At 57.6% G+C, this 21,857-nt stretch overlaps 1 protein-coding gene across 1 annotated transcript; it reads left to right on the top strand.

The window, feature by feature from the left end:
- Positions 1-33: 33 nt before the first annotated feature.
- CCDC102A (coiled-coil domain containing 102A) lies at positions 34-20,005 on the top strand. Its single transcript, XM_004744254.3, has 9 exons — positions 34-145; positions 7,033-7,783; positions 9,730-9,956; positions 12,612-12,720; positions 14,650-14,766; positions 15,152-15,361; positions 15,592-15,762; positions 17,132-17,235; positions 19,437-20,005. The coding sequence occupies exons 2-9, from the start codon at positions 7,193-7,195 to the stop codon at positions 19,564-19,566; spliced, it is 1,659 nt and encodes a 552-aa protein (XP_004744311.1). The 5' UTR covers positions 34-145; positions 7,033-7,192; the 3' UTR covers positions 19,567-20,005.
- The last annotated feature ends 1,852 nt before the right edge of the window (positions 20,006-21,857 follow it).

The following is a 21,857-nucleotide window of genomic DNA, read 5'->3' as shown; positions in this document are numbered from 1 at the left end:
CACTCCCCACCCCACCCCCCCGGAGGGAGGAGGAGACTCGACGGCCCTCCCTCGGCCCTCCAGGCGGCGGCCGCAGCAAGCCCCGTGCCCGCTCCGCCCAGCCGCAGCGGGTCGGACATCCGGAGCCCGCGGGTCCCCGGCCGAGGTGAGCGAGGGCGGCAGTGCAGGGGGCGGCAAGCCGCTGTGTCCCGGGAACTCCCTCCAGACAGCGAACCTTCCGCGGGAGGGAAGGGGTTAAGTTGGGGGCGTGCTGGAGGAGAGGGGCTCAGCGTCCGCAGCAACCCCCAAACTCCGAGCAGAACTTCCTAGCCCCCTGCCTGGGCTCCCCCCACCTCCCGGGACCCTGGACCTCGGGTGTGGAGGGGCTGCGGGGGCTGGTGAGGGGGGGCAGGGCCTCCTACGGAAGGCTGCGGGCCGGGACGGGACGGGAGGGGGACGGCGGGCGGGGGCGGAATTTGGAACTCTCCCGGGGGACCCAACGTGGTCACCATGGCGAGTGCGGGATGGACGGGCGCACTATCCAATGGGAGCACGGCGTTGCCGCCCCGGCCCGCGGGGGCCGCCAATGGGAGCCGCACGGCGAGGTGGGCGGGACCGCGCCTCGCGGGGTCGACAGCCCCCCTCTGCCCTCCGCCAGCCGCTAGAGGGAGCGGGGCGTCTTTGCCGGACTGGGGAGGCTGGTGAGGGGGCAAGGAAGTGAGCGCAGACGCGGTTTGTGGCGTGGGAGGGCAGAAAGCGAATTTCTGGAAGGAGTTGGGGCAGTTAGAGCGATGGCCCAGTGCGAGGAGACTGGAGTGGGCCTCAGTTGCCTCACCGTTCTGATGGTGCGGGTGGGTGATAGCTGGCAAGCCCGTTCTCCTCCCCAGCTCTGGTTTCTGTATCTTAAGGGTGGGTTGTACAGACCTAGATGGGGGTTGGGTTGGTTCAGGTTGGTTCAGGTTGGCGCAGGGTCTGCCCACTTGTTGGACAGAGCTTTTAGGAATCTTGTTAGTTCTTCTCCTCACGGTACAGGCAAGGAAACAGTCCCAGCTAGGGCAGAAAGTTGCCCATGATCACGCAGCCTATCAGTGGCAGAGCCGGGGTCTGGTGGGATGTCCCTTCTACCAGGGAGAATAGTTGAAGGAGTGGCTGAGAGGCCGGCTGGCCCCCATGAAAGACACACTCACTCTCTCCCATACCAGCTATGCCTGGCCACTTGGCCTGATGCCCGAGGACCCCCATCCTGTAAGTGTTCCCAGGGGAATTCATGCCCTCTGGTAGACATATCCCAGGAGTGGAAGCAGCCAATCCCAGCACTCCAGCCCTAACCCCCAAGTCACCCCCACGTTGCTGCTGGTCCCCTTTGTAGGCAAGTAGTCACTCCTCTGGGCCTAAGCTGGCTGGCTATAAAGAAAGGAGTTCTCAGTGTGATCTAGGACATCTAGATCACATTGAGATCCGAGTGGCTCCTTGGTCAGAGATGGGGATTCCTGGGACAGGCCAGAGGTGCCTACCCTGGGGCTCAGGTCCAGCCTGCAGGCCCCGCTTACCTCCCTCACTCCTCTCAGTCCCTCCTGGTGATCCAGTGGCTGGAGCCCAGGCAGCAGGTCCGAGGAACAGGTGCCCACAGTCTGTGGGCTGACCAGCCTTGGACCCTGCATTTATCCAATCAGGCTGTCCTCTGCGGTTTCCTGCCGGGCTCTGCTCCCTGCCCACAGCCAGGCCTGTGGCCATGGGCAGCTCCAGAGCGCCACCTGAAAGGTTCTGGAAAGACGGAGGAGTGTTCTGAGTTTGAGGGAAGAGTTGGGCCACCTGGCAGCCCCCAGGCCCCTCAGCTGGCCCAGATCCAGACTTCAGCTTTGCTCACTTCTCTCACTGGATACTGACCATCATCTAAACATGCTAAGGAAAAAACAAAGTTGTCCAGTTAGGCTACCTCGGGTAAGAGGACTGATCCCTGACCTGGCCACAAAATGACCTCTGCCTTTGACCTTGGCCACAGACAGTTTCAGACACTTGTCTGTTTCAGAGCATGGCCACAAAATGACTCCTTATCCTTAAGGATAGTTCAGTCTTCCGTCTTCACTAGAAGACCCCTAACCGTCCATCTTCTATCTATCAGCCTAGAATGCATTTATGCAGCATCTGCTGTATGCTGGACCCTGTGCTAACAGCCAGAGAGACCAAGATTTCTTGTGACTACTACTGAAGAACAGGGAGGTGCCAGTGTTTTGGGAACACTAATACTCTGTGTGAATACTGAATACAGAATACTCTGTGTGAAATCAGAGAAGGCTCCCCAGAAGAGGGTCTTGAAGGATGTGTAGGAGTTTGCTGATGGAGAAAGAAGCGGGGAGAGACCTTCTTAAACAGTTTCACAAGCAGCGGGATCCACTGGTCACTTTCTGTGACCAAGGGGGGTGAGAGCCTACCCTGAGGCAAGTAAGGGATGGAAACATTCTAGTTTCTGTTCTGGAGTGGACCAACAGCTGCCTGGGGCAATGAAGATGCCTGTGAGAGTGGGTCCCACTGGGAGGACTGCCCAACTAAGGGGATGCAAGGTCACGGTTTAGCCTTCAGTTGCCCACCCCACCAGCCAGCTTTAAGCAAATCCTGTATCCAAGGCCTGTCCTAGAAGCTGTGGGTAGCGCAAGTGTCTCATCTGGATCAGAGAGGCGTGTGTTGCAAGAGGAGAGAGCAGCTAGCCAGATCTGGCCGTGACAGTTTGTAGGGCTGTGCTCCCTGGGGAGCAGTTGGAGCTGAGGAGATCAAGGCATTTCCTGGAGGTGGTAGAACCGAGCTTGAAGGACAGGTGAGGGTTTCATCAGAGTCCAGAGTGGGGAGGGGGGCCATTCTGAGTTGGGGGAGCAGGATGAGCAGAAACTGTGAGGATTAAAGCAGGAATAGATCCGTCTGGCTGGTGGGAGGCAGGAGAGGGGCAGGTGGGGCAGGGAAGGCTCTCTGAGGGCTGTGGTGGCTGGTCCCTCCCTGATATGCTCTTTGGGGGGTGGTGACACCCTAGAGGAATCCACCCCCCACACACAAAAAACACATACCCTATGGGAAGAAGGTACTGAGCCTGGTGGGGAGGGGACAGGCAGGACAGGGCAGCCAGAGCCTGCTCTGTAACTGTAAGCTGAGCTTCTGGGTTGCAAGATTTTCAGTAACTGCATCGGTTACTAGGGCTATGTGTGAGTGTCTCCCCAGGGCTGTGTTATGTGAGTGGGATTGGAGTGGGGTGGAGGGGGGATGAGGGAAGGCGTTGCTAGGCAGGGTCTGTCTGCCCTGAATCTACACAGGGTGCAGGGATCCTGGTGTGCTGGTCAGTGGGCTTCTCAAGAAAACCAGCTTTAGGACCCCCCACCCCTTCCCCAATGTGTGCACACACACAGCCTCCAGGGGACCCTGGGCTTGCAGGAGGAAAGGCAGAAAGGCTGTTCAGAGCTCCTCTTTCCCTCTTGCTCCCCTTCCTCCGCCAGCCCCCAGGAGGGAGTGGGACAGGCTGCTGGGAAGGACAACAGGAGCTGAGCCTGGAGCCCACCCCTGCCTCTAGCGTGGGCGCCTGGAAGCCATTAGGGGCCTGGGCGGCGCCTGCCTGCCCCTTGCACGACAGGCTGGAGATTCCTGGACAGAGCCTGCCCCCACGCCACTGAGCCCCATGCCAGGCCTGGTGGCTCCCGGACACAGCGAGGATATGGCACTGGCCCCCATCCCTGCCACCCTCTCCGTTTAGGGGTGGCCAGAAGGGCCCAACAGACAGAGCCTGGAGGACCTTCCCCCCCACTCCCTATAACCAGTGCGGCTGTGGCGGGCGCCGGGCTGGCACTGGGATTTCCTGCCTCCTCCCCTCCCCCTCAGGCTCTCACATTGTTTTTCTTTTCCAAGAGCTTCTCCTCATGGAGCTGGGCCAGGAAAACGGGGAGAGGAGGAGTGTGAGTGCCCATATGTGTGTTCGTGTGTGTCCGCGTTTGTCTTGGGGATGAGTGTCTGCATGTCTGTGTGTATCCTGCTGTGTGTTGGCTGCATGTGTCTCCAGGTGCATCTGTGACCCTCTGTTCCGAGGTGAGCGTCTCTGCAGCCATACAGCTGTGGGCACATGGGGCCATCCTGGAGGGCATGCGTGTCTGCCCAGGTCTTCATATCTGTATTCACGTTGCATGGGACTGCCTGTGTGTCTGCACGTGTGTACGGGTGAACAACGATGTCTGTGAATGCAGATGGTATCTGGGCCAGCCACCTCACCGCACAGGTGGGGAGACTGAGTCAGAGGGCGTGCAGCCTGCCAGGGAGTTAGCGGAATATAGGGAGGTGGAACCTCCCTCCACATGGCCGTGTCTGTGTGTGTGACTTTGTCCCCGTGGATGTTGTTGGCATTGAGACATACATTTTTATATGTATGTTTATATACATGTTTATATGTATGAAACTCTGGGTGGTAACAAGGCATCACCAAATACTCGGTATCTCCAGCTTGGACTACTAAAATGCAAATCCCCAACCCCCCACCTACCAAACATGAGTCTGGGGGCAGGGGGTGCCTGGGAACTGCATTATAATCCACATGAATCTGAAGGACCCCTTGATCAAGCGCACTGGTCTCCCTCACCCTCACCGCAGCCCCATTCTGCAGGGGGAGAAACTGAGGCCCAGAAAGGGGCAGGTGGCTTACATGAGGTTGGTGACAGAGCTGAGCCTGGAACTGATGCCTGGCAGGGAGGCAGACAATGAACAAACAGCCAATAGACTAGAGAAATGCAGTAGAATCACAGAACACGCTGAGATGCTAACGGTCCTGACACCTGTCCACATGGTGGGAAAATCTACCGTTCCTGCTTGGATGGGGGAAGGCAAGATAGAGCTGGGGAGGTGCCCTGGGTTGGCATTGCCGGGAGAGAAGAGGACAAGAGAGGGGCTGGGGCACCAAAGGCATCGGCCAGGGCCAGATCAGGGCCACGGAATGGGAGCTGGGTGAGGGAAGAGGGCTGCAGTGGGCAGGAGGGACAGAGAACAAGTGGTGGGATCAGGGGGCTGCTTTCGGGATTGAAATTTTGGAGGTGGACTCCTAGAGAACGTGAGCTTGGACTTGACACTAGAAAGTTGTCCCAGCTATTGCTGACAACAAAGCGTGTGGCCCCTGGCACAATCAGATTGGTGTTTGTAAAAACTCCCTCTGGTTGTTGCTGTTCAGAATGGATTTGAAGAAGGCACAGCTTGCGGGGGAAATTAGGGCAGGGAGGCAGTGGCTATGGTTGCCTAGATGGGAGGTGATAGTCGTGGCTTGATAGGCTAGTGGCCACGTAGGAGGAAGGTGGCTAGCTCCTTGTGATGTGTGGCAGACAGACGGACAGGACTTGGAGGTGGCAGGGTGGGGGTTGTGGAAAGAAAGCAGATTCCAGATCATCCTCCACAGCATGAAGGAGTGAAGAGGTGCTCTTCTCCCAGAGGGGGCATCCAGAAGGAGGAGGTGGTTGTGGGAGGAATGGAGAGGAGTTCCAGTTTGACCAGGCTGAGTCTCAGTTATCTGAGGAATATCCTTCTAGAGGCACAGGGGGCTTCTGGAGCACAGCCTGGGCTGGAGGGAGGGAGAGCCTTTTCCGCCTCCCAGAGGCAGGGAGGAGGAGGCAGGACCTGGAGGGTGTCCCCATCTGATGGCTTCCATTTTTCTGCTGTCAACTCTGATATTAGATCACCTGCTGAGAGTGAGTGGTTGGAGGTGGGAGATGGTTAGAGGGGACAGAGACAGTTGGCCGGGCTGTGTTGGGAGCAGCCAGTGCTGAGGCCCTTGGCTGTGGTGCTGATGAGAGCCTCACCAGCAGTGCCCCGCAGAGGAAGAGCTGGCCATTGGGGTGGAGGTCCGGGGGCTGCTGGTGGGGGTCAGTGCAAGACCACCATGGAGAGAGAGGGTGACGGGATGGGGACAGAGAGGAGAAGGACATGCATCTCATGTCTTTTAAAGTGATGTGATCCAGAATAGCAGAGCCCAGCAGTGGGACCTCTCACCACACTGCACCCTTGCCATCTAGACCCTGGCTTATTTCCATCCTAACCCCAGAGCATGCCTCGCACTCACCACACACCTCGCCCTGTACCTGGAATCAAATCTGGGCTTGAACCTTTCTGAGCCTCCCTTTTCTTCTGCGATAAATGGGAGCCATTTCCCCTGAGTCTATTGAGAGGAGTAAGTCAGATAGTTCACAGAAGACCATGGCCATGGCCCCCGGCCTGTAGTCAGACCTTCTCAAATGTTATTGCCATTGGCATCCTATGCTGGGATGGCCAGGAGTCAGCCCCAGCCCTCAGCAAACTCACAGCCTTGGGTAAGGATGGGGAGCTGGAGGAGACACAGATAAATGGTAGGTGAGGTTGGTTACACTCGTGATGGAGACACAGGCGGGGCAGGCCAGCTGGCCTGAGGTGGTCCTGGAGGACTTCTAGGAGGAGGTGATAACTCAGATACATTTTTTTAATTTTTTTTTAAAGATTTTATTTATTAGAGAGAGATCACAAGTAGGCAGAGGCAGGCAGAGAGAGGGGAAGCAGGCTCCCTGCTGCCTGGCTCTATCCCAGGACCCTGAGATCATGACCTGAGCTGAAGGCAGAGTCCTAACCCACTGAGCCACCCAGGTGCCCCAACTCAGATACATTTTAAAGCTGAAAAGAGAGCCCAGTGCAGGAAGAGGTAGGGAGGGGAGTCCAGGCAGCAGTGCCATTGTGCAAGCATGCTGCACTTGGGGTGGAGATGTGGGAGTAGCCGGAGCCATTCACTGGATCACGTGGGACTTGAAGGTCAGGGACAGCAGGTCAGGGTTTGAGATCAGCTGCCTTGGCTGCAGGGTGAAGGGTCTGCAGGAGGGTGTCTGGAGGCCCCTGAGGAAGCTGTTACAGCCCCACTCTCGCTCACCACTACAGCCTCACCGGGGCTTTCCTGGGGCAGACCGTTTCTCTGCTTTTGCCCATGCTCTTCCTGCTGCCTGTTTTGCCCTTCCCATGGCTGATCTTACCGGTATGGACAGATGGGGGCCACAGCCTTCTAACAGTTGCGTTCTCCCACAGGTGCGAGGAGGAGGAGGAGGCCTCCCCCACCCAGTGGCCAGGAGAGCAGTGGAGAGCCGTGGTCAGCATGCCCAGTGGTATCCCGTCCTGAAGGCATCCCCGGTCGGGCCCCTGAGTCCGCCCGGAGTTGGAACCCAGGGCCCGCCCGCTCGGCCGCACCATGAGCCACGGGCCCAGCCCCCGGCTGGCGGAGTCCCCGCAGCTGTCCAAGGGCAGCCTCCTGACCATCCTAGGCAGCCCGTCTCCGGAGCGCATGGGGCCGGCCGACTCGCTGCCGCCCACGCCGCCCAGCGGCACGCCGTCACCGGGGCCACCGCCTGCCCTGCCGCTGCCGCCGGCACCCGCGCTGTTGGCCGACGGGGACTGGGAGAGCCGCGAGGAGCTGCGGCTGCGGGAGCTGGAGGAGGCCCGTGCGCGGGCGGCGCAGATGGAGAAGACCATGCGCTGGTGGTCGGACTGCACGGCCAACTGGCGCGAGAAGTGGAGCAAGGTGCGCGCCGAGCGCAACCGCGCGCGGGAGGAGGTGCGCCAGCTGCGCCAGCGCCTCGACGCGCTCACCAAGGAGCTGGCCGGCGCGCGGCGCGAACGCCAGGAGGCGCAGGGCGAGTGCGAGGCTCGGGGCCGCGAGCTGGCGCGGCTGCGGGGCGCCCGGGGGGCCGCCGACAGGACACCAGACGGGCCGGAGCCCGAGCCCGAGAGGGAGCAGGAGCCCGTGCGCGACGTCGGGTCCGAAGTGCCCCAGGGCAGCCAGGTGCGTTGTGGGTCTGGCGAGGGGGCGGGCTCGTGGGCAGGGCCCTTGGCTCTGGGGTTCGGAAGGGGTGCGGCAGGACTGAGAAAGGGGGATAGGAAGGGCTCAGTCCCCTGGGAGGTTTCACTCAGCTGCACCTGCCTCTGTTCCTCGGGACCTCAGGGCAGCATTCTTCCGGAGATCCCTAGAGTGGAGAGGCGGGGATCTGGTGGGCCTTCCACTCCCACACCTGAGCAGTCAGCAGAACCTTAAAATCGTCTGTTTGCGGCAGGAGCGGGATGGAAGCTCGTGCCTGGTATTCATCTATTAGCAGCAGAGAGGAATCTGTTCTTTCCTTCAACTTGAGTGGGGGCAGCTTGGAGAGGCGGGTGTAGGGGGTAAACATTTATAACCTGCATCAGTTAGAGCTAAGAGGTGGGAGGTTGTCAGGGCACTAGGAGCACAGAGATGGTCCTTGAACCAGGCTTTGAGGAGGGGGCTTCACGGAAGCTTTCCTGGAAGAGGTCCCATCTCGGCCAAGGCTAGGAGGATGTGGAGGAGTTGGCCGTGCAGTGTGCAAGCAGGTGTTCCAGACCTGCAGAGGCCCAGAAGCGGGGCATGGCCGCTCCCCTCATTCTGTGGGCTCCTGCAGATGGCAGTAAGCTCGACATGTGCAGTTCTCACAATCCCGAGGTGTTTGCTTGGTGGATGGGCACACTGAGGTGCAGGGAGATTAAGTACCAGGGTACCCCCGCTGGTGACTGGAGTGCTGGGTAGTTAACCCACGTGACCTCCAGAGTCTGCGGCAATCATTAGCGTGGCCAGAGCGTGAACGGTGGCTGTGGAGGGCAGCATCTCCTGACCCAGCAGACCTTCTAGGAGCCGAGTCCAGGCTCGGGAGGCCTCCCGGGCTCCATCCCCAGAAAGTCCAGCTCTTCCAGCTAAGATTCTTGGCTGCCCCTTCCCCTCCCTTGAGCAGCCCCTGGCACCCCTGTAGGCTAGAGTGGGCACTGCTGCCTACAGTGGCTGAAGCCCCCACTTCCCTGGGTCGGCCAGGTGGCGTTCCTTCATTGCTCTTATTTGGGGCAGAGGACAGCCCCTGTCAACCAGCCTTACTTTGCTGCTCCTGCCCTGTGCTTGCTGCGGTTGTCAGTCTCACTCCAGGAGGTGACGCGTACCATGGGGAGCCTTGGCATTACAGTCTGAGTTCATTTCTCCAGCCCAGCCACTTCTGTGTGTTCTGTGGCCCAGAGCCAGTCCCTTCCCTCTCTGTGTCCCCATTTATAAAATAAGGCTTTGGACCAGGTGGCATTCGAAGCCCCCATCTAGATAGGGAAACTGAGGGCCAGACAGGGCAGGAGCTGGCCTAGACTCATCTAGAAAGGTCACGGGGGAAGCCAGGCTGGAACAGAGGCCATGGATGTGTCTCAGGTCTGTGCTCAGAGGGAGGCCTTGGGTGCAGCAGGGCAAGCTGGAGGGGCAAAGAAGAATGGGAAGCTCAGGAGCTTGACACTGAGTTAACAGTCCCTCACTGCTTCCATTCTGGGAGCTGGTTCTGCCCACAGGGGCTGTCTTTCTATGCATCTTTTATGTCACTTATCTCCTGGTGCCTTAGTATTTGCACCTGAAGAATAGAATCTTAGAGCTAGAATTCCTTCTGAGGGAATCTGGTTCATATCCATCGTAGGAGGCCCTGCTTCTACATCCGTTCACATCAGTGTCCCACCATGTGCTTGCATGCTTCCAATGACAGTGTCCACGTGTCCAGGGCCATCTTCTAGGAATCAGGGAACTGTGGTGGCTGACTCTGTGTACAGTTCCAAGAGGTGAAGGGGTGGGACCCAGAGGGCTCTGTGACTTGTCCAAGGTTACCCACCAAGCTGATCCCAGACCCAGGGTCTGGGAAAGGCCATGAGGTCAGCCAACAGGGTGAGGGTTCAACAGCCACTCCTCCACCTTGGTCCCTACAGGAGCTGGAGCTAGTGGAGAGCCTGCTGAAGAGCAGACCAGAGGAGCCTGAGGGCTGCTGGGAGGCACGCAGCGCGGGGACTGGAGGCCCTCGGGGCAGCTCAGGCCGCCAGGAGCGCAGCCGGCTGCCCTGGGAGGACACAGCCACCATTGAGGAGGATGCATCCAAGTTGACCGCCCTGCGGCTGCGGCTAGATGAGTCCCAGAAGGTGCTGCTCAAGGAGCGAGAGTAAGTCACGGTGGAGAGGCAGAGCCCCAGAGGCGGGCCCCTTCACAATCACAGAATGCAAGCCTGTGTTGTAGAACATGAAACTCACTGAAGGTGTCTGGCACTCTTGAGTCTTGAGGCCTAGAATTTCAGAGCAGTGTGTTCTAACTGGAACAAAGCAGTTTTGTTTTATTAACCTTATTTATTAACCAATTCAAGTTATTTATTCAAATAACATACATATCGTGCATTTGCTGAGTCAGACCTGTGCTCCCGACCCTCCCCACTCCCCGCTTCATGGAGCTCACATCCCAGAGCGGGGAGCACGTCCTGGGCAAAGGGAAGAGCAGGGAAGAAGGGTCAGGGAGGTTGAGGGGTTGCAGATGGGAATTCGGGTTTGGACTAGTTGAATTTGAGACGACAAGGAGGCAGCAGCTGGGTACGTGAATGAGTCCGGAGTTCACGAGGCAGATCTGGGCTGGAGGTAAAAATGCAAGACTCGGCAGGGAATAAATGATTTCAAAAGCCATGAGCTGGGTGAGGGAGGTCAGAGGATGGAGCCCTGGAGCCCTCTGGCTTTAGAGGTCAGAAGATGAGCCCAGCGGCAGAAGAGACAGAAGGAAGTTTGAGAAGGGTCAGGGAGACCAGGAGCACCTGTTTCACAGAGGAGGGTGGGAGCAGCAGGAGGACGAGGACAAGGTGCTGACCAGTGGATTTAGAACGTGGAGGTCACCGGCGACCTTGGCCAGGCAAGGCCTGATTCTAAGGAACATTTTGTAATACTCCCTATCTGTCCAGAAATTAAATGCATAGCTAGTGTGAAGGCAGAGACCAGGAGATGCTTCTGTAAGTCAAGGACACCAGAGATGGACCGCGAACTCCCAGAAGCAAGGGGACAGGTTACATACAGGTTCCTTCTCATGGGCCTCAGAGCCAACCCTCCTGACACCTTGATCTTGGACTTCTAGCCTCAAGAGCTGTGAGACCATAAAATTGTCTAAGCAAGATGGGCAAAAAAAAAAAAAAAAAAAAAAAAAAAAAAAAAACCTGTTTCGCTAATTGAAATGTAAAGCAGAAATGAGGGGAATTTGTAATAAAATATACATATTATGATGTGGACACACTCAGGCCTGGCTCCACTAGAAGAAATAATGAAGTGTAGTCGATCCTTGGACAGTGTGGGGCTCAGAGGCACTGACACACACCCCCATGCAGTTGAAAATCTGACTCCTTGAATTTGATCCCCCAAAACTTAATTCGTTGACCAGAGCCTTACCGTTAACATAAACAGTCGACTAACATGTATTTTGTATGTCTTGTGTATCACGTGCTGTGTTCTTATAATGAAGGAAGTTAGAGGAAAGAAAACATTAAGAAAAAGAAAGGAAAATACAGTACTGTACCATTTTTATCAAAATGATCAGCATGTCAGTGGACCCATGCGGTTGAAATCTGTGGTGTCCAAGGGGCAGATGTGGTCAGAATCTGGAGCCCTTACAGAGAGGGGTAGTGTTGATAACCCTCCCAGTAAATATGTCCATAGCCCATCCTCCAAGTCAGGTTTTGTGTGGACGGGCTCAGTTAAGTCATCTCCCGGGACAGCTACAAAAACAGCAGGTGCAGGCAGGCAGGGTCCGCCGCTCGATATGCCAGCACTGTCGTGGTGACAAGATTTCCTGAGAGAGGAACAGCCTTTGGGAAAGTTCTGAAGCAAGCAAAGCACACCGTTCCCTCAGTTTATACAGTGATTCTGTTCCTGGGGATGGGCTGTGAGTACAAAAGATACTTTCTGTTCACGTGTTAATCAGAGCGAAGGTCTGCGTTCAGATGGTTTGCACACCCGGGGGTGTCTGACTGGGCACCCTTGACAGAGGATGCAAAATCATCCCTGGAGGGGTGGGATGGCCCTGGGGCCTTCAGTGCAGGATGTAGGCACCCCTGTCCCTGCCCACCAAGTGAGCCGGTCATGCAGGGTTTCCAGAAACGCCTCCTAGAGGGTGCCCTGTCTCCTCTGAGAAGCCTGTGTTAGAGGCGTGATAGGTCAGGGCTCCCGAGAGGGAGGCTGGTGGGGTGGGGGCATGAGGCACAGCGTGCTGAAGAGTGAGGGTAAGTACAGCTCTTCGTTGAGCACCTGCTGTATGCTGGGGCCAGGCCCCATGCTGTTTACCGCCAGCATCTCATTCCTGCGCAGAGCAGAGTGTAGAGTGAGGATCGTAGGAGAACCCTCCACCCAGTGATGATGACAAGAGGGAACCCCTCCATCTGACACCCACTGGACAGCGTTTTCCAGCTTTTCTGACCCCAGAACCATGTGTTCAAACTAAGCCTTACAGGCAACCCCAGTACACAAAACAGAAACAGAGGTCCTATTTGGCAGTTGAACATGAGATTCTTGGCCAGGCACAGCCAATGCCCTGGAGTCCTGGTCACCTTCCCACATCCCTGAACACCCTGGACATACTTCCCTGGACACCTGCAGTTGTGCAGGGGGTGGGGAGTCCAGCTCCCAAAGGAATGCAAAATTGGGGTGCCTTCCACAATGTGGGGTTCCAGGGCCTTGAATGCCGAGCCAAGGACTTCAGACACTGGTTCCCCAGGCATAGGCCGCGCGGGAGGACTCTCAGCAGAGACCCTCAGTGGGCTCACCCCCATGTCTACCTCTCCTCCTCTCTCCAGGGATAAACTGGCGCTGAGCAGGAACATTGAGAAGCTGGAGGGGGAGCTGAGCCAGTGGAAGATCAAGTATGAGGAACTGAACAAGACCAAGCAGGAAATGCTCAAGCAGGTGAGTGCTAGAGACGGTGATTTTCCTAGAGGAAGCAGCATCGCACTGCGGACTTTCAGCAGTGGGAGTGGGAGAAAGGAGGGAGTTCAGTCATTCCTCGTCAAGCTCTGGCCACGCGCCGTCCGCTGTTCTGAGTGCTGGGGCAGGCGGTGTCCCTGTCCTGTCTCCAGGAGCGCATCTTGTGGGAGCAGTGGGTGAGGCACGGGGCTTACCATCAGTAACCAGGCAGAGAAATTCATAAGCTAGGAAGGTGTCAGACAGAATAAGAGACATGGGGTGGTGGGTCAAGAATGACATTTCTGAGAAAATAAAATATGAAAGTAGTAAGTAAATAAGTTAAAATTTAAAAAAAGAAAAATGGCCTCTCAGAAGGTGATATTTGAGGCAAGATCTAAAGAAGTCATCCTTGAGAGGATATGGGATCAGAGTTCCTGGCAGAAGGCACAGCGCATGCAAAGGTCCTGAGTTCGGAGTAAGCCTAGTATGTGCAGGAAGCAGAGGGCAGTGTGGCTGGAGGGAAGTAGGTGAAAGATGAGGTTCCGAGGGAGCCAGACTTCAGTGGGCTTCATAGTCCACGCTGAAGGGTAGGATTCATGAGGTCTAGTGTTGCTCCATCTCAGTGATGCTTCAGGGAGTCAAGGAAGCTAGACCCTGAGGTCCCCATTTTATAAATGACAAAACTGAAGGTCCACCTGGCGGAGAGGAGATCCCACCACTGCAGTTCGGGGGCTCAGGGCAGACGGAGGTCCTGCCTCCTGTGCGGGCCCTCTGTGGCCACCAGGGGGCGCAGCCACCCAGAGAAAGTCTGCGGGACAGGCTGCATTTCTAGAGGGAGCAAAGATTCCCCCAGACCTCAGAGCCTGAAACTGCCCTGGAAGCAACCCAGACTGTCTCATGGTAGACTCTCTCAGGAAAAATCCTAAAACCCTCACTCTCCAGAAGCAGCATCTTTTGGGGGATGGGTCCGGGAATCTGCCTTTTTAATCTTTTCAAGTTAGGAAGTGGAATGCTTTGTGGAGAAGTGAATAGAACGTGAATGTCCCGTTTAGCAGGTAGATGTCAAGATTCTCTTTCATAACTGGCTGCTCTCCCTCAGTGTTGCGGATTTGAGCTTACTCGTGTCATCGCACACAGTGATAGTTTGTTGTTTTTCCTGCTATAAGACAGGACATCCGTGCCATGCCACAGTCACCCCAGGCAATCCTCGTGTGGCCAGGCCCGCACCCACATGCAGACCTGCTCAGATAGAGTGCTTTCAGTCAGTTCCCAGGGCTACCCAGTGCCAAGGCCATATGGAGATACAAAGGTGGACAGCTCTGTCCTCCTGTGCGCACACGCTAGTTGCGGGAGTGGGACCAAGAGTAAAGGAAACACCCCTTGTAGTCAGGGAGGAGGAGAGAGGCCTTCCTTTAGGAAGGGGCATTTAGGCCAAAGCCTAAGTCAATCCTGTAAAACAACTTGGAAAGAGTGTACCAGGAAGAGAGAACTGTATGTGCAAAGGTCCAGTGGTGGATAGGAACTTGGTGTGTTTGAGGACTCGAGCCTAGAGCACAGTGAACTAAGAGGAGAGATGGGCAAGGGTCCAACTATACTGTGAGACCATAGAAAGGAGTCGGGCCTTATCCAAAGGCACCCAGGGATGGGGGTGTGGTTGGATTTATCTTTTTTAAAGCGCTCATTCTGAGCTACTGTTGTGGAAGGTGGGGTGACAGAGGCCCCAAGTGGATGCTGGGAGGCTAGATGGCCATGAGGTAGGAGGTGTGAAATGCCAGAAGCAGCACCAGCAGTCAGATTCAGGCTCTGTTCTGGTTACTGGGGGGCACATCGGGACTCCACGTCAGGCTCCTTGCTGAGCACTCCTGCCCCGGCACCGGTTCTGGGATATACCCAGTTGGTTCTCACGGAACCGGGCTGCACTGTGTCCTGCAGCTCAGCATCCTGAAGGAGGCCCACCAGGACGAGCTGGGTCGCATGTCCGAAGACCTGGAGGACGAGTTAGGTGCGCGGTCCAGCATGGACAGGAAGATGGCAGAGCTGAGGGGTGAGGTGAGGCCGCCTGCGGGACCTGGGAGGGCTTGGGGCTGGCCGGGGGGCATTGGGGGGAGGCAGGGGCCTGGCCTCCATCAGCTAACCACTCCTCTAAGAGGGAAAAGGAGGAGGTCTGTGTGCTGAGGCAGGAACCAGCCACACCCGGAAGGTAGTGCGGTCTGCGGGGGGCGGCAGGCCTTTCTCCTACACAGAGACCAGAAGCGTACCCTCACATCCTGCACGCCGTGAAATCAGCCCAGGTTAATTATAGCTGCCGCAGCTGGATCAGCTTCCTGGAGCCAAAAATGGCTCTGGAGGGGGAGGTGGGGACAGGGAGCACGCAGCTCAGGCCTTTCTGCCCCCTCTCCCCCTGGAGACCTGACCCTGTCCTGCCCTGTGGTAGATGGAGCGGCTGCAGGCTGAGAACGCGGCCGAGTGGGGTCGCCGGGAGCGGCTGGAGACTGAGAAGCTGGGCCTGGAGCGCGAGAACAAGAAGCTGCGGGCGCAGGTCGGGGACCTGGAGGAGGCGCTGGCCCGGCGGCGGAGGCAGACAGCCAGCGCCCTGGACTGTGACCTGCGGGCCAGCCAGGCTGCGCTCTTCGAGAAGAACAAGGTGGGGTAGGGGGCAGTTCAGCCAAGGCCAGGTCAGAGCACCTACTGTGTGTTGAGCTCCTGCCCACAGGGGGCGGTGGTGGGGGAGGACAGAGGCAGCCATGGCCCCAGAAGCCGCTCCCGCCGGGCGTCCCCCAGGGCCATGCCCCGCACCCGTGCTTTCATGCTACCCCTCCAGCCTCGAAGCCGGGAGCCGATGGGCGCCCTGTGACCCCACATGCTCCCTCGCAGGAGCTGGCCGACCTGAAGCATGTGCATGGCAAGCTGAAGAAGCAGTTTCAGGAGAAGGTGGCCGAGTTGGCACACGCCAACCGACGGGTGGAGCAGCACGAGGCGGAGGTGAAGAAGCTACGGCTGCGGGTGGAGGAGCTCAAGAAGGAGCTGGCCCAGGCTGAGGACGAGGTGAAGCCCCTGTGGGGCCCGCAGGGCAGCCTCAGACCTCAGCGGCGGAGGAGGGGGCTGCACGGCCTTCTTGGGTCCCTCTGCAGTCGTCCGGTGGTCGGTGGATAGGTGCTTGGGAAGAATGGACGGGTGGGAGGGACGAGCAACTGAATAGGTTAATGGATAGACAAGTGGTGGACATGCAGGTGGTCTGTGTAGCACGTAGACGTGGAAATGGAACAACAAAGTAATTCCACGGATGGACGAATGGATATGTGAAAGAATAGAGGAGCCAGTGGATGGGGACCGGAGGACGAGACGGAGGGAAGGAGGATGGATGAGATGTCACAAGAGATGTCTGATAGGGGATTGGATGGATGGGTGGATGGGTAGGTGATTGGACAGGTGGGTGGGTGGATAGATGGAGGGGTAGGTGGGTAGATAGATTGATGGATAGATGGGTGGGTAGATGGATAGGTGGGTGACTGGATGGGTAGATGGGGGGATGACTGGATGGATGGATGGATGGATGGATGGATGGATGGGTAGGTGACTGGGTAGGTGGGTGGAGGGTGGCTGGATGGATGGGTGATTGGATGGATGGGTGACTAGGTGGGTAGAGGGGTAGGTGACTGGATAGGTGGTTGGGTGGGTGATTGGACAGGTGTGTAGATGAGTGGATGGATGGGTGGATAGGTAAGTGGATGAGTAGGTGATTGGATGGATGGGTGAAAGGGTAGATGGATTGGTGGGTGACTGAATGGGTGGGTGGGTGGATTGATGGGTGGATAGGTAGGTGACTGAATAGGTGGGTGGGTGGGTGGAGGTGTGGTTGGGGGGTTAGAGGGTGGATGATTGGTTGGGTGGTAGGGTGGGTGACTGGATGGGAAGTTGGATAGGTGGATGGATAGGATGGGTGGGTGACTAGATGGGTGGTTGGGTGGGTGACTAGGTGGATGGGTGGGTAGATGGGTGGATGGTTGGGTGGGTGGATTGATGGGTGGATGGGTGGGTGACTGGACAGGTGGGTGGGTGGGTGGATAGATGGATAGATCCGGTGGCTGGTTGGGTGGGTGGATGGGTAGATAGCTGGTTGGATGGGCGGGTAGATGTGTAGATGGATGAGTGGATAGGTTGGTGGATGGATGGGTGGGTAGATGATTGGGTGGATGGGAGAATGGGTAAATTTGGAAGGCAGGGGCAGCAGGGAATGGGGAGGAGCAAAGGCATGCTACCTTGGAGGAGGTGGGCCTTGGTCTGGGCCTCAAAGGACAGTTAGGGACTTCTCTTGGGAAAGGCAGAGGATGGCAGGAGTGGCCGGTCCCGGGTAGATGGCCGGCCAGGCTGACTCAAGGTGACCTTCGCGCTCTTGGCCCTGCTCCCCTGCCAGCTGGACGAGGCCCACAACCAGGCCCGGAAGCTGCAGCGGTCGCTGGACGAGCAGACGGAGCAGAGCGAGAACCTACAAGTGCAGCTGGAGCATCTGCAGTCCAGGTGGGCGTGCCACCCTCTCCAGGGGGTTGAGGGTTAGTCCCAGTCAGGACACAGAAGCCAGCCAAGGAGAGACTTCCTCCCAGCCCAGGCTAGAGGGGAAGGCAGCAGAGGAAGAGATCTGGGGCCCCTGGGGCCAGAATCCTGTCCCCTCCAGGCAGGAAGGGCCAGGGACAGGAAAGCAGGGACAAGGGAGTGCAGGAAGTGAGACCAGCTGGGGGCCCTGGAATCATGTGCGTGCAACTGGCTGGCCGGCAGGTGGGTGGGTGGTGAGAGGGGAGAAAGGAGGGCCAGAGGCCAGGCCCAAGGTGGGGCAGCAGGCAGGGCCCAAGGGTCTGGGGAGTCATGGATAGGAAGCAGCCCCCAGGATCCCTGGGCTGCGGTGACCCCAGGCCAGCTGGGATCTGAGCAATGGGAAGGCAGGGAAGCATGGAGGAGCCCCATCCCTAATGGTGTGCCCAAGCCATCAGCTGTAGCCTTCGTGAGGATGGCCCGTAGGGTCTGTGGGGGACACACCCACGGGACCCACCCACCCATCACACTCTCCCTCCCTTTCCTGACCACCCATCCCAATACTTCAAGGTGCCCTTCTCCCAACACTCTCCCTAGGCCCATACAGTGACAGAGAGCCAAGTCCAAGGCCCTCCTTACTCCACACACGCCCCACCAGCCAAGAGTATCAGGACCACTGTGCTGACTTCCTGTGCCAGGCTCTTACTCCGCAGTTTCTGGTGATGTCAGAGGATAGAGGGACGGGGCTCTGTAGCCAGGTGGGTGGGAATCTGTGCTTAGTAGCTGTGGAAGTGGCCCGTGTGGTCTTGGATCACTCGCTTGGCCTCTCTGTGTCCGTTTCCTCCTCTGTAAGGTGGGGATGATAACACTTCTTAACCCTGGCTTGTTGTGAGAATTCAGGGAGCTCGTGTCGTAAGTGCTGAAGAACTGTCAGCTGTTGCTGCTGCTACTCCCCCTAGGGGGTTGCTGGGGGCTGAAGGAGGAGGGGTCTTCTATTTGGGTCCCACGTTATGCCACCAAGAATCACGCTTCTACAAGAGAAGGGAAGTGGAAGATATTTTTTCTAGGAAGCTTGGCAGAGAAGGAAACTAAGGCGGCCTAAGAGGGAGGGTGTGTCCACGGCCACACTGCTGGGATTGGGGGTCCGGCCAGATCGCCCCCAACCCCCCGGCCATCAGTGCCATGCTTTACAGAGCCTATACTGCGTGCTGCCACATGCTGAGTTTCTGTGGCTCTGAATACAGGCCACGGAGTCAGGCCTCACAGATGTGTGACATAGCCAGCCTGGCCTCAGTTTCCCCATCTACCTGGGATGCTGCCCATAACATGCTGCACAGGGCCCAGGCATGACAGGTCACAGTTCATGTCCAACCAGCACTGCCTGCTCTGTCCCCCCACCCCCCACCCCCAGGGACCACCGAGCCCCGGGCTTTACCGCAGTGTTGTTTGGCCACGTCCTTCGGCCCCGTTCATTCCAAAATGGGCAGGCAGGCTGTGCCCAGCCTCTTGAGTGCTTCCAACGGGGAGGGTAGGGCTGCCCAGGACCGCTGCCTCGTTTTATTTTCCAACTTTTTGTGCTTTAATGTTCCGGGGACAGCTCACTAAATCACTGCGCAGTAATGGAGGCCCCCGCCTGGGCCCCTCCCTGCCGTGTTAATAATTCATGCCTTCCAGTAAGATGGAGCCAAGGCGGCCACTTGGCTGGGGGGATGGGCATTTCCTCCACCAGCCCTCGTAAACTGGGGCTTTAGGAATTTCAGAGTGGGGAAGAGCTAGGGCAGAGCCCTTTGTCATTGTCTTGGAGGGTAAAGGAGACCACCGACTCTTCCACCTCCAACTTTCTCCCTGTGGTCTTTGGAGCCTGGTGTGGGTTCGAATCCTAGCACGGTGACCTTAAGGGGCTGCTTCACCTCTCCGGCTTCAGCCTGCTGCAGAGCCCAGCCTCGCTCCCTGCTGTCTGGGGGATAGGCACATTACTTGACCTCTTGGTGTCTCAGTCTCTTTGTCTGTCAAGTGAGGGTAGTACCTCCGTCATCCCAGTGACTTCTGGAAAGATGCAGTGACATGAGGAACTGGAGGGAAAAGGCCCCAGCAGGTGCCTAGCGGCAGGGACATGCTAGGGAAGGGCCAAGCTGTTTGCAGCACCCACGATCAACTGACTGTCCCCGACCCTCCTGTCACCCGGCCCACAGGCTCCGCAGGCAGCAGCAGAGCGCCCCCCTCTTCGGGAAGATCCGAAGTGCTCGCTTTGGCACCGAGGAGGCCGGGGACGGAGCCAGCGACCTGGATGAGGACGAGGACTTGCAGATCCAGGTGGCCTAGAGCTCCCAGGGCCAGACAGGACCTGCCTGTGGCCACAGGCCCCTGGGTGCCCAGGCTGACCGTCGGCTCCAGCTGACACAGCTGCCCAGCTGTGCTCCCTGCTGTGGCAGACGTCGTCCTCTCCCAGGGAGGGCGCCGAGGGTCCCATCCAGAACACCCCATGGAGGGGAAGCCACAGCCCGTGTATACATTATCCGTGTGTATTTCACATATGTGTGTGGGGTCCTTGGATCCGTTTGGTCTGCAAACACGGGACCACTCCAGGACCCAGTGTCAGCACTCTTGTCCACCCAGGACCTTCGTGCAGGGGCAAGGGGGTGTCAAAGGGGGCTGTGGGGGCCGCGACCCAGACTGCCTCTCTGAACCTTGGGGGTGAGGTAGAGCTGTTGACAATGTGCTAAACTCAGTCTTTTGTAATAAATGGAGTTTGGGTTCTCGAGGCAGAGTCCTCAGAGTGTGGCAGGTGGGGACAGGAGGTGTAGGGGACAGCAGTCAGCCTGGGTCCGGCACCCAGCCTGAGCTCCCGAACGTCAGGCGACTTGCTGAATGAACGAATGTGAGAAAGAATGAATGGAGGAGCATCTGAGCCGCTTGGTGGCCTGGAATCTGCCTCTTGCAAGGGGAAGGAAAGGTCTGGTGTGTGTCTTACCTGGAGGACAGGGGTCTGCGAGCCTGCACCAGATGGATTCAAACCTCTGTCCCTGCCCCTTCCTGGCTGTGCAGCCATGGGGAAGTGACCTGACCTCTCTGAGCCTCAATTTCTCCCTCTGTAAACTGAGGCGTCTCCTACAGGTGTCGGGAGAATAAGATGAGTTCGTCTGGAACTCAGTAAAGGTTAGTTATTATTAAAGTACTTAAAGGTGTGCCCTGGAGAGGAGGGATTTGCCAGATGGGCTCTGTCCCAAGGGATGAAGTTCAGCCGACCGGAGGTGGGTATAAACACCATAAATAATAAATCCTTTTCTCTTTCCCCAGCCCTGCTCTAGGTAATGAAATTGCAGGTAATTTTAATTTTAATTTTATTTTTGAAACTTCATTTCTAAGCCCTCTATAGCCAGCAGATTTCTGTTAAATCTGGTGGAAACTGTTACTCAGAACACAGTAGCCTACATGTTTGCATGTACAGGTCGAGGTGACACTGAGACCCCTGCCCTTAATGAGATTCTCTAGATGAATCCTCGGCAGCAGGCCTGCTTTCTGCAGAGAAGATCTGTCTTAGCCAGTGTAAGAGGCGAGCTCCCTGTGCTCAGGCGGTGTGCAAGGAGCCGCTGGGGCACGTGCCTGCAGAGGGGAGCTGCCTCAATGGCTCTGAGGGTAAAGGAAGGAGTAGGCTAGTCCCAGCCATAGGGAGCCACCCGCCATAGGGCTTTCCCCACAAGCCAGGGCCCGAGGGCTGGGGGGAAGCTGTGGGAAGAGGGCTGTTTCCTGCTGGGGGTCTTTCTGTTTTCTCTCCCAAACAGGAAGTTGGCCCCAGAAGAGGCTGAAATGCTGCCCTTTGACCCCCAGGAGCCAGACCCTCGCTGACAGCAGCCCTGAGAGCTGCTGTCCCAGGCCGCAGGCGGACCTGCCATTCCCAGACACAGAGCAGATCCGCCGCCCTGTGGGCTCCCCCAGACTCCCTGGCACCTCCGGCCGAACGTTGAGCAGAGGCCCCCTTCCCGGCCCTGCCTGCTGGTGGGGCCGCTCCTGAGACTGTCAGCGAGGAGAGGGTCTGGCCTTCTATTGCACTGTCCAAGGAGAAACCAAAGTCTGGGGGCAGGAGACACGGCCACAGACCCCAGGGCTGGAAGATCCCTTGGGCCTGAAACACACTTCTTCTCTGCTCCCGGCTCTCGCGTGCTCTTGTTCACAGGGGAGGGGGGCAGCCTCTGCCGACAGAAGGGTCAGCTTTGGCTCCCATGGAGCTTTAAAAACGATACTATACACATTGCTAGTATTAGTAATGGAGAGTTTCTCAGAAAAATGTAGGTTTCCTTCTCATGAGGAATCAGCACTTCTGCTGGGTTCACACCCCTGCGTGGCCAGGGCCCCTGGGGTGGAGAGGCAGGTGCTGCCCAAAAGGGGGTCACAGGCACCTCAGTGGGCCATAGTCCCTGCTGCTCCCTGCAGCCTCACTCTGTGCGCACCTCATTTATATATGTCCCCTCCCACCGGAGGCCATGGGAACCTGCTCATCCAAAGTCAATGTGAACTCTAGTGGGTGAGCACACTTGTCCACTGCGGGCTCAGACCTGGGCACGCAGGGCGACTACCAACAACTGTTAAGGCCTATGGAGCCACGCCATGTGCCT

The sequence above is a fragment of the Mustela putorius genome, unplaced genomic scaffold, assembly GCF_011764305.1.
Source record: "Mustela putorius furo isolate JIRA1106 unplaced genomic scaffold, ASM1176430v1.1 tig00000174_pilon_pilon_pilon, whole genome shotgun sequence".
NCBI classification, from domain to species: Eukaryota; Metazoa; Chordata; class Mammalia; order Carnivora; family Mustelidae; genus Mustela; species Mustela putorius.
Note: the sequence above shows the minus strand (reverse complement) of the source record. Positions and strands in the feature narration are given on the sequence as shown.